At 40.7% G+C, this 16,466-nt stretch overlaps 1 protein-coding gene across 1 annotated transcript; it reads left to right on the top strand.

Annotated features, from left to right (window-relative positions):
* The first annotated feature begins 247 nt into the window (after window positions 1-247).
* On the top strand, window positions 248-14,518 carry LOC116695890 (uncharacterized protein C19orf44-like). The gene is given in 12 exon segments (XM_032526414.1): window positions 248-265; window positions 443-580; window positions 670-837; window positions 981-1,087; window positions 1,089-1,106; window positions 2,170-2,680; window positions 2,961-3,318; window positions 4,868-4,947; window positions 9,084-9,567; window positions 11,007-11,081; window positions 13,666-13,832; window positions 14,248-14,518. Coding segments are annotated over 11 exon segments (2,169 nt in total). The 5' UTR covers window positions 248-265; window positions 443-466; the 3' UTR covers window positions 14,335-14,518.
* Window positions 14,519-16,466: the final 1,948 nt, after the last annotated feature.

The raw sequence follows: 16,466 nt of genomic DNA, 5'->3' as shown, positions 1-16,466 counted from the left end.
TCTGGGTCCGCCTGGCTCTTGCAGTCGGTGAAAAGCAACTGCGCCGTCTGCGTCTCAGAACTGCGGCCGCCTTGCTCTCGTGAGATTTCCGTTGCCCACGTCTGCATGACGTCAGAGCAAGTCGGGATCAAGTCGGACACAAATCTAACCGGCATGCAACGGGCGCCGATCGCCGGTGATCGATTCTGCTCAGACCTGGCTCATCTCGAACGAGCCTACTGGCAACTGTCTGTGAAGTCTCAAAAAGAAACAACGAAAAGCGGAGGTAGACGACCTGAACCTGGCAACATGAACAACAGTAACCGAACGTTAATGCATATGAAATTATAATAGGCAATGAATGACCTCGAAAATAATCTATTTAGCGTTTTTTTTTTAAAGTGCACCGTATGTAACGTTAGTTAGCTTAGCTAACTAGGTGACGCTATTGTATCCAACGCAGGATATAACAGCCCCAAAGTTTAAGATGTGGAAACGAGGCGGTCGAAGCTTCGCTTTGGACCGAGCTCAAGTTCTGTTGTCTGCAAAGAGGAACAACAGAGGAGGCGTTAAGTCTGTGCAGGGTGCTACAGTACATACAGTGAGTTTCAAGCGTGTGTGTTTCAAATCGCAAAAAGTGTAAGTGACGCGCGTAACATCAGAAACGCGTCTTTCCTTTCCTTATTTTAGGGTGCTGTGGATGGGGCTGTGAAAACCAGATTTTCTTCCTTAAATACACACCCTTCATTATCAGATCTGAGTGAACCGTCCTCGGTCAGCTCAGCTCCTGAGCATGGAGCTGACACATTGGGCTCTGCTGCTGCGAAGACACAGAGAAGAGACGGCGATTCTACCAAGGTAAATACATTAGTAGAAGGTATAGCTAACTGATGCTGTACTTCTCAGAACATAAATGCAGTAGGACTTTAGACACTTCTACAGTGGGACGTTTGTAAGTCCAATTTGAAAACAAGCGTCCACCTTTTGCTTTCTTATGCCAGGATCTCAGACCTCAGAGCTCTCTGGGTGGAGGAGGGAGCAGGTTCTTAAAGAAGGCTCCGCCACCTGCAACCAACAGCAGCCAGTCACCTGTCAGCAAAAGCCAAATGTAAGGTGCCTAAACACAGGTAACGTCAAGGTTCTGTGTATGTAAGTTAAATAAATAATGTCACAACTCTGATACCAGACGAGGTATAAGCGTAAAATAGGCATTTATTTACAAAAATAATATTAAGGAATAGAAAAGAATGTGGAAATCAGTAATCGAAAAAACGAAAGCTGTTGTGAAGGAAGAGAGAGTCTTGGAAGGTATTTGCCTGACATCCTACGCAGGATTTCCCTCCTCTTCCCCTTTCTCTGTGTTGCCGTTCTTAAAATCCCTTCCCTCGGGCAATAACAAACTTCGAGCTAGCAAGCTGCGCGCTGAAAATGGCAAGTTTCGAAGATGATATGAGTAGTGCAATAAGGCAGGCCTGCTTGGTTCTTTCGGGGAATAATTGTAAAGAATATCTTTACGGAATTTACTATCTAACTGAAGCGCTTGGGGACCGATTTGTGGGGATTGCTATTGACAAAGTATATGGTGTACTGGTGGTCCGCTATCTTGAAGGCCATCTCAAAGCTCTTATTCCTTTTAGATCCTAGATTGCACCTGATACACGTGTCTACATCGACTAGGGCATATACTGCAAAGGCAACACTTCAACAGCATAAAACAGATGGTTATTTGAACCCCCTGCTAAATAAATTAATGCTAAAGTTGTGTCTCTTCAGAGAGCACCTAGGGTAAACTAGTGTAGGGTAGGCATGGGCCAGTTACAGCACGGTTTGAAAAAGTCAGTTTCAAAACCAGTAACATTTTCTGTCATACTGCTCCTAAGGTATGAGCTGAGTCTTCAAGGACAGAAAGTGCAGTTTAGAAACCCCTCTCTCTTCCAGTGTGTTTCAAAATAAAATACATTGTGTTCAATGGGGGAAAAAGTTGTTGTTTTTTACGCAGACATTTAAAAAATAATACATTTATAGCTGTAATTGCAATACGATGAAACCGTGGTATTTTTGGCATATTTAGCACTAGATTGAAAAAAAGTGTTTTCTCAAAATATTTCCAGTTCCAATATTCACCTCTACTGCTGAATCTCAATTATTGTATTATTCTCTTCATTTATCCCTCTCACCCCCTCTGGTCAGAAATGCGTCATCTTCCCAGCAAGGATCGCAGACTGCTGCTTTGAGAAGACTGGCTCATATTGAGAGCCATAACCACAGTGGCATGCAGGTTCAGGAACATTCCAGACAGGGGCAAAAACCTGTTGAGAATCTAACCTCAGATGTAGGAATCTTACCAGCACCAGTTTCCCACTCCCTGGAGGCCCCTGTGCAACTTTCAGCACAGTCCAGCAGTGACACAAGTCTGATGAGGAAACGTTTCCTTAAGAATGTGACGACTGTAGCTGTTGACAGTAGTAAATCTGCTGCTGCTAGGCCTCCAAAAGAAGCAGATTTTCGTGTCAGGTCCATAGCTGCTGATGCCGTAGTTACTTCGGGAGGATTGGAGAAAAAGTCGGTAAGAGTAGTGAGTGGTGTGAGTCTGGAAAGTGATGAAGAGGTCATGAAGAAACTGCTTGGAGACTCGTTGGATTCAATAGACAACAATTTCTCAATTCCAGGGAGACGTTCTTTCAGAAGGAGAGCAGATGAGGTATCTTTCAACTTTGAATCATGAACTGTTTTGGCTTGTTTTTAACTTCATTTTTATCATATGGCATTTATGGCACAGTTACATGTCTTAGACAGACTTGCTATATAATGTTTTCAGCATTTTTAGTCAATTTTAAACTATTTCTTTCTATAACAAAGCAAAGAATATTTGTCTTTGGCATGGTTCGCAAATGGAAGCGAACATTTCCCACAAATCTTATAGAAACACTGTGGTTGACAGACACACAATTTAAAACGATACAATGTTTTCTTTCTTACAGCTGTTGAGCAAAACCAGCAAGAAGGCCTACGCCTCACCTCTTCCCGCTACTATCTCTCCCTCATCATCCCCTGCACCACCTCACTCTCCTGCCTATCCTTCTCGCCACAGTTCTCCTTTCCAATTCATCGGTCAGACTCAGGCTCACTTCAGCCCGTCTGTGCTCTCCGTATCCCCCTCTCCTTCCTGTGTCTCCCCATCTCCTCCGTTGAGTCGGAACTCCCCTCACAAGGTGGGGAGTCCACAGCGTCCCCTCTTGTCCATGTCATGCCATGATGAGGTGCTTTCTCTGGAGGAACTCTTTGTTGGGCCTGACTCTGAATATCCCCACAGTGAAATGAGTGCAGTTACCTCTGAAGGTGAGAGTAGTTCATTGGGTCATCAAATACGTCAGGAAAGATAGCAGTTAGTGTTAAGAATAAGAGTCAATGGGACTTAACGTCAACAGTTGTCTCCTCTGTGTATACCAGTTATACTGTACGAGAGCCCGACCTATATATATATATATATATATATATATATATAACACACACACTCAAAGGATTATTAGGAACACCTGTTCAATTTCTCATTAATGCAATTATCTAATCAACCAATCACATAGCAGTTGCTTCAATGCATTTAGGGGTGTGGTCCTGGGCAAGACAATCTCCTGAACTCCAAACTGAATGTCAGAATGGGAAAGAAAGGTGATTTAAGCAATTTTGAGCGTGGCATGGTTGTTGGTGCCAGACGGGCCGGCCTGCGTATTTCACAATCTGCTCAGTTACTGGGATTTTCACGCACAACCATTTCTAGGGTTTACAAAGAATGGTTTGAAAAGGTAAAAACATCCAGTATGCGGCAGTCCTGTTGGCGAAAATGTCTTGTTGATGCTAGAGGTCAGAGGAGAATGGGCCAACTGATTCAAGCTGATAGAAGAGAAACTTTGACTAAAATAACCACTCGTTACAACCGAGGTATGCAGCAAAGCATTTGTGAAGCCACAACACGCACAACCTTGAGGCGGATGGGCTACAACAGCAGAAGACCCCACCGGGTACCACTCATCCCCACTACAAATAGGAAAAAGAGGCTACAATTTGCAAGAGCTCACCAAAATTGGACAGTTGAAGACAGGAAAAATGTTGCCTGGTCTTATGAGTCTTGATTTCTGTTGAGACATTCAGATGGTAGAGTCAGAATTTGGCGTAAACAGAATGAGAACATGGATCCATCATGCCTTGTTACCACTGTGCAGGCTGGTGGTGGTGTAATGGTGTGGGGGATGTTTTCTAGGCACACTTTAGGTCCCTTAGTGCCGATTGGGCATGGTTTAAATACCACGACCTACCTGAGCATTGTTTCTGACCATGTCCATCCCTTTATGGCCACCATGTACCCATCCTCTGATGGCTACTTCCAGCATAATGCACCATGTCACAAAGCTTGAATCATTTCAAATTGGTTTCTTAAACATGACAATGAGTTCACTGTACTAAAATGGCCCCCACAGTCACCAGATCTCAACCCAATAGAGCATCTTTGGGATGCAGTGGAACGGGAGCTTTGTGCCCTGGATGTGCATCCCACAAATCTCCAACTGCAAGATGCTATCCTATCAATATGGACCAACATTTGTAAAGAATGCTTTCAGCACTTTGCTGAATCAATGCAACATAGAATTAAGGCAGTACTGAAGGCGAAAGGGGGTCAAACACAGTATTAATATGGTGTTCCTAATAATCCTTTAGGTGAGTGTATATATAATATGCACCATTTTTGAACATAAAACCGTGTCATGAGATTTTAATACCGTAAAATAATATATATTTCTGACTCCTATGAGCCAATTTGCATAGCACACTAAAAGTGTTGACGATAAAAACTATAATTTATAATCTCTGTTATGATCTTGTGTTACTGCAGACTTAAAAATAAATGTGATGACATTAGAAGACCTTGTCCCTGCTACCCTTGAATTTACTGAGGAAACACCAGGAATAGAGGTGCGTAATGACAGAAGTTAATTAAGAATGGAAAAGTAAATTAGTTGTGTGTGATATCTAATGTTATCTGGATGTGTACTATAATGCAATTATGCATTACATGTAAGCTAATACAATACTAGGGCAAGCAACTCAAGCAGTCAGAACTTGATTAATTTTAACCTGCATTGTCTATTCTGGCTCCTTTTAAGAAGAATTCCGACAGAAATGCTTTAAAATTGTGCTAATTCAGCTGTGTTTAGTTCCTGTGTTGATACAGCAAGGAGTGCTTTAGGACCATCTACAATTTACAACACAGAAAAGAGATACAAATATATTTTCAAAAATAAGCATATGCTCTGACTTGCCATGCCAGGATGGAACCACTTACCTTATCATCTTGCTTAAATAGGAGCCAATGGGGAAAGAGGCTTATGTTGTCTTAATACTCCATATATTTTTCTACCAATACATCAATAGTGGTTTTACATAAAAACAATGTTTTTTTTTAATGTAGAAATCCTAAATAGATTCAGCACGATGGCCGATAGGCATGTAGTTAAGATACAAAACATATGAGAAACATCCTACAGTAATATAAATTAATACATTTATTTATGTCATAAATTACTTTACATAAGTGCAAGATGTATTTTTCTCTCTCTCTCACACACACACACAGACACACAGGAAAAACTCACGGGCATTTAAACATTAGTGATTACAATTGACTTCCCGTCAATAGGTGGTACTATGACTCAATAAAGTGTTTAGTATCTCCAGTCCTGGACTCTTATTGTGAAATTAGGTGCAGATTGGACAAAAGTAAAGTTACAGCTTCCTGTTCTATGGCGAAAAAAGCAAAGTGCTTGCTACGGCCACGAGACAAAAGCATTGCAAGTAAGCATTGTGATGTTCCTTAAGATGTGGAATGCACCAATGTAACATTATTTCAATACTGGCAGTCATTTGTGGTGCTATGTTGCACACTGTCCACACCCAAGCCCCTTTACTACAAAGCTTTATAATATTCTCCAGGTCTGACGTGAGCAAATTCTTGTGAGTTTTGAGCATCCTACTAGCCCTTAAACAGGATGGTCTTGTTCAGTTACTTCCTTAGACTCTGGCCTTGTATTTTAAGGTTGTACAGGCTTGTGATGGTGTTGCCATTGGCTTTCAAGGAGGTGCTCTCCAAGGGCAAATATGCCTCGGGAATGCAGCTCTTCCTCAACAGCAAGGAGAACCCTTGATGGATGGCACATCTTTTTCTGTTGCAATGATGACTTTGACACCATTTCCCATCCATGGGATCACCATCCCTCCTCTATTCATTTTACTTAAGAGCCAATATGCCTATTCATCGGGAGGCCTCTACTGTTGGCCTCTCAGCAGGTGTCACAAGATAGAAGAGGGCTGACTTTTCTCGCAACCCAGCCAGCAGAGTATGTTGCACAGCACTGGCTTACCTCTAACTCAGTGGGTAGGTTGGAGTGCTCGATGTAGACAAGCTGTTTTCTGGCTGGAAGGTGTCATGGTCACTGACACCTGCTATGCTAAGTGGTGAAGGCATTGCCAGTATGATCTGGGTCAAAACCACAGGGAACCAGGATCTTTTTAAAAGTGCTCTGGAACTGGTTTGCATTTGGGCTGTTGTTCCAGCCTCCTGGAATTACAAATGTTTTTTGTTTGTTTTATCATTCTGCACATAGCAATATCTTATTTGAACACATTTTTGGATTATTATTCCTTTTTACAAAACTGCCCTATGTATGGCGTTGAAGAAAAGCTCAAGAAGATCCTGGCAGAACTTGTTTATGAAGGTAAATATGGTGCTAAATGTGAGAGCGCGTAGATGCGATGTGAGCACTTGTAGAATAGGATTTGAGAGCTTGTACAACTAAAATTGAACTCGTAGATGCAATCTGAGCACTTGTAGAATATGATTTGAGAACTTGTCTCTGTACTTGAATTATTTTTTCTTCACTTCAGTCACTTTTCCAGTGATTACAACCTCTTGAATTTGTCGCTGCAATGTGCTCTCTCGCATCACACAGCGGCGAGTCTGCACCCTCGACTTTTGCAACACTTCTTGCGATACATTTGTTGCAAAACTAATTTGTACCTGTGGACTTAGTCTAACAGCAGGGTTTCTATTGCCAGATGAGGGACAACTCTGTCCGGCTTATTTATGTAGCATGAAAGCTAGGGTTAGCTAACTAGCAGCCAGTCCGCTTCTAAATACTGTAAATACCTTTTAATTATCTCAACACTTTTAACAGTCAGTAATATATTATAGTAATTAGAAGCGGGCTGGCTGCTAGTTAGCTAACGCTAGCTTTCATGCTAAATAAATAAGCCAGACAGATTTGTCCCTCATCTGGCGATAGAAACCCTGCTGTCCCCGGCCGTCCTGTTGGCTTAGAGCTCCACAGACTTAGTCCACAGGTACAAATTAGTTTTGCACTAAATATATCACATGAAGTGTTGCAAAAACCGAGGGTGCAGACTTAACGCTGCGTGATGCGAGAGAGCACATTGCAGCAACATATTTTAGAGGTTGTAAACACTGGAAAAGTGACTGAAGTGAAAAAAATACGAGTACAGATTTTTTTTTATAAGATCTCAAATAATGTTCTACAAGTGCTCACATTGCATCTACGCGCTCTCACATTTTGCACCATATTTACCTTTTTATACCTACAGTGTTGTTTGAACTTGGCAGAGCTGTTGCAGCAGTTTAGAGCCCATCTAGAGCATTGTGTCAATGTTTACAATGAAGCCTGCTACGGTAATTTTCCTAAACAAATACACATACACTACATCTGCTTAAGTTTAGATCATGGACTCAAATAGCATCTGATAACCTATTCATTATTAGTTACCTTCAGGATAGATGAAGCGGTTACCCTGCAAAGGTTTTCAGAGACGGCAGATAGGCTCCTGTGTCTCTCAGGACCTGGCGGATGATTGCCATTTTTCTGGCCAAATGGCAGCCTTTGTACCCTTGGCCCGGGGGTTGCTGAGGTTGTTGAGGATGTCAAAAAGGGTGTCAATAACCTACTGTACATAAAGTCAAATTAGTTGAAATTAAATAATGAGCCTAGTGCTGGGCAGTATGACCAAAGATTTATGACGGTATTTTTCCAAATTTGATTTTATGGTATATGATGGTATTTTTTTTTCTGTTGGTTGAGAGAGGAATTATTGCAGTAGGTTGTTTTAGGATTATCTATTTTACTGTCATGATGAGTGAATAATGTAGAGTAATTCCACACTAGTACAGGTTTGCATAGCCCCAGAAAAGGATGCTGTTTACAAAGAAGAGCCAGTCATGATTCTATTGAAGTGAGGAATCCGAATGCAAAGACAATTGCATTCAAAATACAGAACTTTTACTGTGCAAATTTAACAGACCTCTTTTATGAAACCAATACAAAAAGTAGTACAACTTGCAATAATTATACTTTTGCTCAAGTTCAACCCAGGTACATTAAACAGGATTCAAGGAAAGAAATATATAACAAGTGTGATTTCAGGGCTCCAGAATAACTTTTGCGTCGGTTGTACTGGTGCGCCTTAATTTTGTATTTAGGTGCACCAGCACAAAATTTAAGTGCACCCAAATGTTTCCTCGCGTCGCCGTTAGCGCCACAATTTCAAAGTCACCTTTTTAACACTCTCCATATACATTCATACAGTGAGGGGGAAAAGTATTTGATCCCCTGTTGATCTTGTACATTTGCCAACTGACTAATAAATGATCAGTGTATAATTTTAATGGTAGTTATTTGAACAGTGAGAGACAGAATAACAACAAAAAAATCCAGAAAAACGCATGTCAAAAATGTTATAAATTGATTTGCATTTTAATGAGGGAAATATGTATTTGACCTCCTCTCAATCAGAAAGATTTCTGGCTCCCAGGTATCTTTTATATAGGTCACGAGAGAAAACACACACACACCACACACACACACACACACACACAACACACACAAAACACACACACACACGCCAGCCCGTTGCATACATCAACGCACAAGTATAAACACCAGGCCACTTACCTAGGCTACAGCAAAAGCTCTGCGTGGAGACTAGCAGAACCATAGATCAAGCACTTGGCTGATGTGTTTGCTTTCTCCCTACTGTCTAAACAGAGAGAAGTCAAACAAAGCGTCCCTCTTCTTGAATCTCCTAACAGACATCAACAGCAGTTACGATATAAAGAGAAGGAGAAGAAAGAGGAGGAGCAGCAGGAGGGCGCATTGGACTATCAAAATGACTTTGAGAGTGAGAGCAAGACAAAGTCAAAATACAGTGTCAACCAGATTTCAGAGCACTTGCAAGAAGATGGAGATGAAGAGACGGTGGTACCAGAAGTCAGAGAGGAGGATTCAGATGTGTCCTGTGAGAGGACAGAAGATAATTACTTGAGCACTTTCTCAGACACAGGTCGCTCCTGCACCTCACAGACCCCAGGTCACAGTCACACATGCAGATCGAGGGACTCCAGACTCTCTGTATCACATGACAGCCGGAGCCTAACTCGCAAGTCAAGGAGCCATGCTTTGACAAGACTGGTTTTAAAAGAGGCAGAAGTTCAGACTCAGCCCATTCAACTGGGTTTAACAAGGCGCGCAGGTTAGTCTGCCATACATGACATTTGTATATTTAAGGATATTTTCACACCCATAGTTTAATTTATTTGCTTTGGTCCAATGATGAGTTTTTAAACTTAGCTGGGTTTGGTTTCACACTTGGAAAAATCCAAGCGTAGCAAAATGCATCAGTGCAAATCATGCAAGAAAGTTCACTCCTCTTATTGGTCAAATGTGTAGGAAGCCCCCCTGGGGTCAGCTGACAAAAGACAAAAAAAAAAACGATATATACGATATTCTATATATATTCTTATCTTAATTATAATTTGTCTCCTCCGAGCACCTACTGTTAAAACATAAGTTTGGAGACACAACCTTAATCATTAAATTAATAGAATAGAATATTTTTGTGTCAGTGTAGATTATATGTCTAAGCACTGCCGACTGCTACTAGACACCAAGGTCTCTCCAGGTTGGAGGATGGCTCATTTTGATAAAAAATGGTTTGTAGCTCATTGTTAACTTTACTACGTTAGGAAAGATGCGTTATTTGTGATATAATACAATTTTGCTATAGAGTAATTGATCCCAGAAGTTTAAATCTGTGAATATCTTTTCCTACTTTGCTCACGTAAACCGTGAGCACGGATTGTTATGAATCCGTACGTACAGTTTGTTAAACCATGTACATTGATTAGTTTTTTTTTTTTCTTTTCTCTGCTGAACCCAGCGGGGCTCTGTAAAGGTGCCTGGGAAAGGAGCAAGAAAGTAAATACAGTCTTGTGTGGACTAGTGCATATTTCTTACATCTCCATGGTGAAACCAGCTCATTTCATTAAGGCTAAATAATCAGACATTATTTCGCGAATGGCATCACATTTGCTCTGGTCACCAAGATTTCGCTCTGCTCTGCCAGTGTCTCTCTCCAACTTTCGCAGCAACAAGTTTGACCAGGGAGATGCGAGTGACGGACAACAACTTGACTGCTGTCTATTTCTGTGAGACAAACACTGCAAACTGCTACAGTTTGCTGCTCTGCTGCATCGCAGATTGCTAAGCACACCTGACCACATGAGACATTAACTCAAACTTGCAGCGTGTAAATAGTTAGTGCGGTTTGAGGTCCAGATCACGTTCTCATGATAAACAAATGGCTCAAGAATTTGATTGAAAGCGTATTGAGGCCACCTCATCAAGGTCAGCTTTTGGTGTGCACCTGAGTGTGATTACCGCATTCACACCTGCCCAAACAAACCGCACCAACGTGGCAAACAAACTATTCAATTCAACCAAACTAAACAAGGCAGATGTGAAAGCGCCCTAAGATGTGGTAGGTGCACTAATCATCACTACCACTGTCACATTTCTTAACAGTAGTCACAATTAATCAGGATTAATTTGACAATGATGTGGAATCTGAAGGTGTTGTATAAAACAGCTCAGTACTTCTGTTTCTTATCTCTGTCTCTCCTCACTCTGTAGGTATGGCTACTTTGAGTCCTACAATGGATCTCACACCAGTGGTTGCTCACACTCTAAGTGCAGAAATGGTGGAAGGTAAGATTGCTAAACTAAATACAACATAAATACACACAGAACACTAGAAGGCACTCTGAGAGAGCATACCTGTGCCAAGTCTCTATAATTAGGGCCTGAGTGCTGACAGCAGCTAAGGCCCTATTGAAACTGAATATTTTAATTTTATTTTTTTATCCGGCAAATTAATCGCTATTTTGAGGGCTACTCAAAATTTCTCTAAAGTTGGCGGTTGTCGGACCTTTGAAAGAGCAGGACAACTTCCAGTGAAGCCAGCTGCAAGAGTCGATCCAACCCTGCTGGCCACGGCTCAGAACTGGAAAAGGCAGGTTGATCTAGACAAGAAGCTCACGTTTCCGCCAGAGATCATTAGTTGTAGTTTCAGTCTCATCTTGGAGCTAACTGTGCCATGAAAGGCTGCAATTGGAGACGCGTTTGAACGCAAAAGGCTGAATAATTCAAATATACAGTCATGGACGAAATTATTGGCACCCCTGGCACCCAGAAAATGCACAATTTCTCCCTGAAAAGTGTTGCAATGACAAATGTTTTGGTATACACATGTTTATTACATTTTAAGTGCATTGGAACAGCAGAAGAAAAAAGACAAATTTGACATCATTTTACACAAAACTCAAAAATTAGGTCGGACAAAATTGTTGGCACCCTCAACTTAATATTTGGTTGCACACCCTTTGGAGAAAATAACTGAAACCAAACGCTTCCTATAACCAACAACAAGCTTCCTACACCTCTCAACTGGAATTTTGGACCACTCTTCTTTTGAAAACTGCTTCAGGTCTCTCAGATTTGAAAGGTGCTTCTCACAACAGCAATTTTGACATCTCTCCATAGGTGTTCTATGAGATTTAGATACAGACTCATTGATTGCCACTTCAGAATTCTCCAGCGCTTTGTCTCCAACTATTTCTGCATGCTTTTTAAGGTATGTTTCGGGTCATTGTTCTGCTGAATGACCTCTGACGCAGACCCAGCTTTCTGACACTAGGCCCTACATTATGGGCTACAGATGTCATGATTCATGTGGTTGTTAATCCACCATTTGAACTATCTTGATTATATTGTGCACAGTGGAGAAAGGACACTTTAAGATTCCACAATTTTGCTTCTTAAGTCCTCAGACAATTCTCAGCTCTTCTTTCTCTTCTCCGTGCTTGGTGTGGCAAACCAAAGGTTGAGCCAACTTTTATACACTCTAACTGGCTTCAGTTTTGATTTCTATATTGCCAGCACCTGTTACTTGCCATAGGTGAGTTTAAGTGAACATCACATGCTTGAAATGAAATTAATTACTCACAATTTTAATAGGGTAATTTTGTCCAGTCCATTTTGGGAGTTTTGTCCAAAATGATGTCAAATTTGCCTTTTTTCTTCTGCTTTTTTGTGCTGTTCCAATGCACTTAAAGGTAATAAACATGTGTATACCAAAACACTTTTCTGGGAGAAATGGTGCATTTTCTGGAAAAGTTCCAGGGATGCCAATAATTTCGTTCATGACTGTAGAAGCCAAGGCAGTACAACAGGGCTGTCAAACTCAGATACCCAGTAGAGGTTGGTTGCAAAGGTTTTGTAGCTACATCAAAAACCAGGCTGCTGAACGGGATAGGAGTCTGCGGACAGGCATTACGACAAGCTCACAGAGCACTGTCAGAGGCTGCTGAGCGAAGTAGTAACTGGCTTTGGCTGAAAAGAAAGGACTCCAACTGAAATGCAAACTGACCAGCTAGAGGGGTAAAAGCAGAGGGTAGCGCACCTGGGTTTCCAGGCGTCACCTTGGGAGGTGTCGTGAGAAACTGTTTTCCTCCCATTTTAGGTTGTTTGTAATGACAGTGCCTATGAATTTGAATAACTCCACCTCCTTAACAACAGAGCTTTTGATGGTTAAGGGTGGGAGAGAGGAGGGTGCTCAACATGGCACGTTTGTAGAGTATTAAGATGACAGTCGCCCTTCACAGATGAATGGACAATGTGTGTTAGAAACCTGCTAGCAAAATATATTTGAAATATACTCATGCAATGCTACACTAGGCTGTTAAAGTGATTAAAGAAATATTTAGCATTTTGGGAAGTACACTTTTTTACCGATAATAAGATGATTAGATTGATTCCAATCTCATGTTAAACATAAAGCTAGAGCCAGGAACAAGGGTTAACTTAACTTTGCATAGACTCCAGACAAGTCACTGCGCCTAGCCAAGAAATTGTCCAGAATAGACTAAACAAGATGTTAATTAGTAAGCTTTAGAGGTTCTGGTTGGTGCTTTTCTTTCCTTTGACCAGAGCTATGCTGGCTGTTGTTTTTCCCTGTTTCCAGTCTCTATGCCAATCTAAGATGACAGTCTCCTGGCTTTAGCTACGTTGTTAGCATTATGTACACATATTTGTCGTAACAGTTGTAAAAGCTGTTGTACGGTACTGGTGAAGAAAATCGTTCACTTCTTTTCATCTCATCTCACAGTAGTAGTACCAATAGTGGCAGGTTCCTTCACAAGTAAGACCACATTTTCCCCAATGTGTTTTTTTCTTGTTTTTGCTAAAGCCGTGTGTGTGTGTCCTTGTGTGCGTGTGTGTGTCCTTCCCTCAGCTCTCAGCACCTTCAACCCAGCTGTATTTACACTCAATGAAATGCTTAAACAGCAACTTGCCATGACAAGATGTTTCATCGAAAGAGGCCGGCATCTTCACTCCAGCCTGGTGCAAAGCCTGGGACCACCAAACTACAGATACACCATGCTGGAGGATACCAAAGAGGTAAAGCATAGTTACCCATACACACACGGAACATACTAATATACAGTTGTGAATATTCCGGAACAGTAGACTTTCCTGCAAAAGGCAAAGAAATGCCTGTTTTATTGCTGATTAAAAGCCTAATTGATTGAATATCCAATTTGTAATAGAGCAAACATTTTATCACCATATTTATCTCTGCGATTCATTTGTTGCACGCAACGTTCCTGCATTCCCTAACTGATGTAGCTGATCTGTTATTTAGTGAAGTGGAAAATCAGTCAGTGCCATTAGACAGATACAATGAACAGAAAACAGTCACCCTTTGAACTTGTTTTACATTCTAAATTCCATTAAATAGTGGCTTTCTGAAACCTGTAGATAATTCACACAATTATTCAAGTTTATCTACAGCATTCTGTCATTCTCTCCACAGTACATTTGCAAGCACAGACCTCCCAGACTAACAATGGAGGAAGCTTTGGAAGAGGTGTTGCAGGAGATGAGAGACTCCCATATCTGACCACTACTACCGAATGTCCTGGATTACTGAACAACAGACATTTTCCATGTCATTGTTAAAATAAGTTGTATACATAATTAAAATATATTTTCCTACAATTGGAAGAATTACGGTAGTTGTCTATTAAAAAATCAGAAAACAGTAAATTTCTGCGCAAACTTTCCCCCTTTGCAGTGATACATTTGGTCGCTGTTTTGGGCACAAGGACCATTTTCAAGGCAAGTAGTAGAGAAAGTAGAAATGTACTTACTTACTTACTAACTTTAACCAAATAATAGGGCTGTACCAAATACAATTTTTTAAGCTTCAGATCTTTTTTTGTCTGAAAGGAATATTCAAATCCCAAAATAGAACATCAAATACCTCCCTTTTGAACGAAAAATTGGAATATTCGGATCCAGCCCTACAAAATGAACCAATGCAGAGGTGACAAGTATAGAGCCACAGAAATAAATTTCTATTGAGGTCACAAAATGCTATTGCCTGCACACAAGATACTTTGTTCCTACGTTTTAATTAACTTGTTCTCATGTTTTGATTAACTTGTGATCACAAGATATGTGTACAGTTGTGTTCAGAGTAATAGCAGTGTGTTTTAAAAAAGTGAATAATGCTCAGAATCCTTAGAATAGCTTTTAATTATATAATATCAATGCATTCACACACATTCACATTATTGGGCTGTTCAAACAAAAAAATAGTATTTGCAGTTTTCTTTACAAACTCTAAAACTGAAAAATTGTCTTAAGGGTTTACTTTGCTTTGAATCACTGCACTAATATTTAGTTGCATAACCATTATTTCTAAGAACTGCGTCACATCTGTGTTGCATGGATTGTGACAGAACTCACAGGTAACTTTAAGTCTTTGATTTTTCTGGAGAGGATCATTGGTTGAGCCTTTTCCATTTTGGCTATTCTTCAATCCATTCAAATGGCAGTTGACTGGTTTTTCCTAAGTTGTTCAGGCTTTGGATGCCATTTCAAGGCATGTGAAATTATTTTGGCTGAGGTGCCTATCATTTTCTGCACTTCTTTATATGTTTTCCCCTCTCCAGTCAACTTTTTAATCAAAGGGCAGTGTTGTCAGAGCAATGTCTGGATCGACCCATTTTGCTGAGTATTTCAGTGTGAAGTCCACTATAACCAGAATGCACAACATTTGCTTCCTTCCTTTCTTAAATATGGGCCATAATTGACACATGTTACTTGAACACAACACTTATTATTTTGAACGTGCCCCTTTCAATTACAGATTCAATTAAACAGAATGAGCAGCATGCATGTCATGACTGTTGGGTCTGTTGGTTTTCTATGACTCTACAACACTTAGTAGTAAATTATTTGACATGTAGAAATATCACTTCTACCAAAAAATATGATTTATGAGGTAAGTGATGTTGGACTGCCATTAATTTGAACACAACTGTATATAAAACAACCCAGCACAATGGAACAGCATTTCTCCCTAAAGCATGGAGTACCCAGCGCCTGTTCCAGCCACCACCTGTGTATCACCAACTACGTGATATGTGCATGGAGACTATTAGATTTTTTAAAACTGGGAATAAGTTACCAAAACCTGTTTTTTTTTCAATTCCTGGATGCCTATGTGTGTTATTTGAACTTAGTGACACTATTAATAATAATAAATTTTATTTAAAGGTGCCTTTCTCGGCATTCAAGGAAACCATACAGGGATAAATAAGGAATTTAAAAACGGCAAAAACAAGTAAAGTATACAATAATAACAACAGACTAAGGCAGAGCAATGGACATTAAGTGGAATAGGCAGTTTTAAACAGATGTGAGTTGCGATTTGAAATGGGGGGATGAATCACTGTTTCTAAGTTGGGGTGGTAATTCCAGAGACGGTGAGCAGAGCTCTGCTCCCCATGGTGTTGATTAGGGCGGAGGGGACAGATAGGTGTATGGAGGAAGAGGATCTGAGGGAGCGGGAGGGAGTTGGATACTGGGTGAGATCAAACAAATACTGGGGGGGCAAGGTTGTGGGTGGCCTTGAATGCAAACTTTGAAAAACTCTTTAAAGATTTTGAATTGGAAATGGAAATAGACCAGGAGCCGGTGGAGCTGCTGAAGGATAGGAGGGATTTGTTGGGTGGAGGGGGTTCA

Source organism: Etheostoma spectabile, chromosome 9, assembly GCF_008692095.1.
Source record: "Etheostoma spectabile isolate EspeVRDwgs_2016 chromosome 9, UIUC_Espe_1.0, whole genome shotgun sequence".
NCBI classification, from domain to species: Eukaryota; Metazoa; Chordata; class Actinopteri; order Perciformes; family Percidae; genus Etheostoma; species Etheostoma spectabile.
The sequence above is the reverse complement of the archived record's forward strand: the minus strand, read 5'-3'. Positions and strand labels throughout refer to the sequence as shown.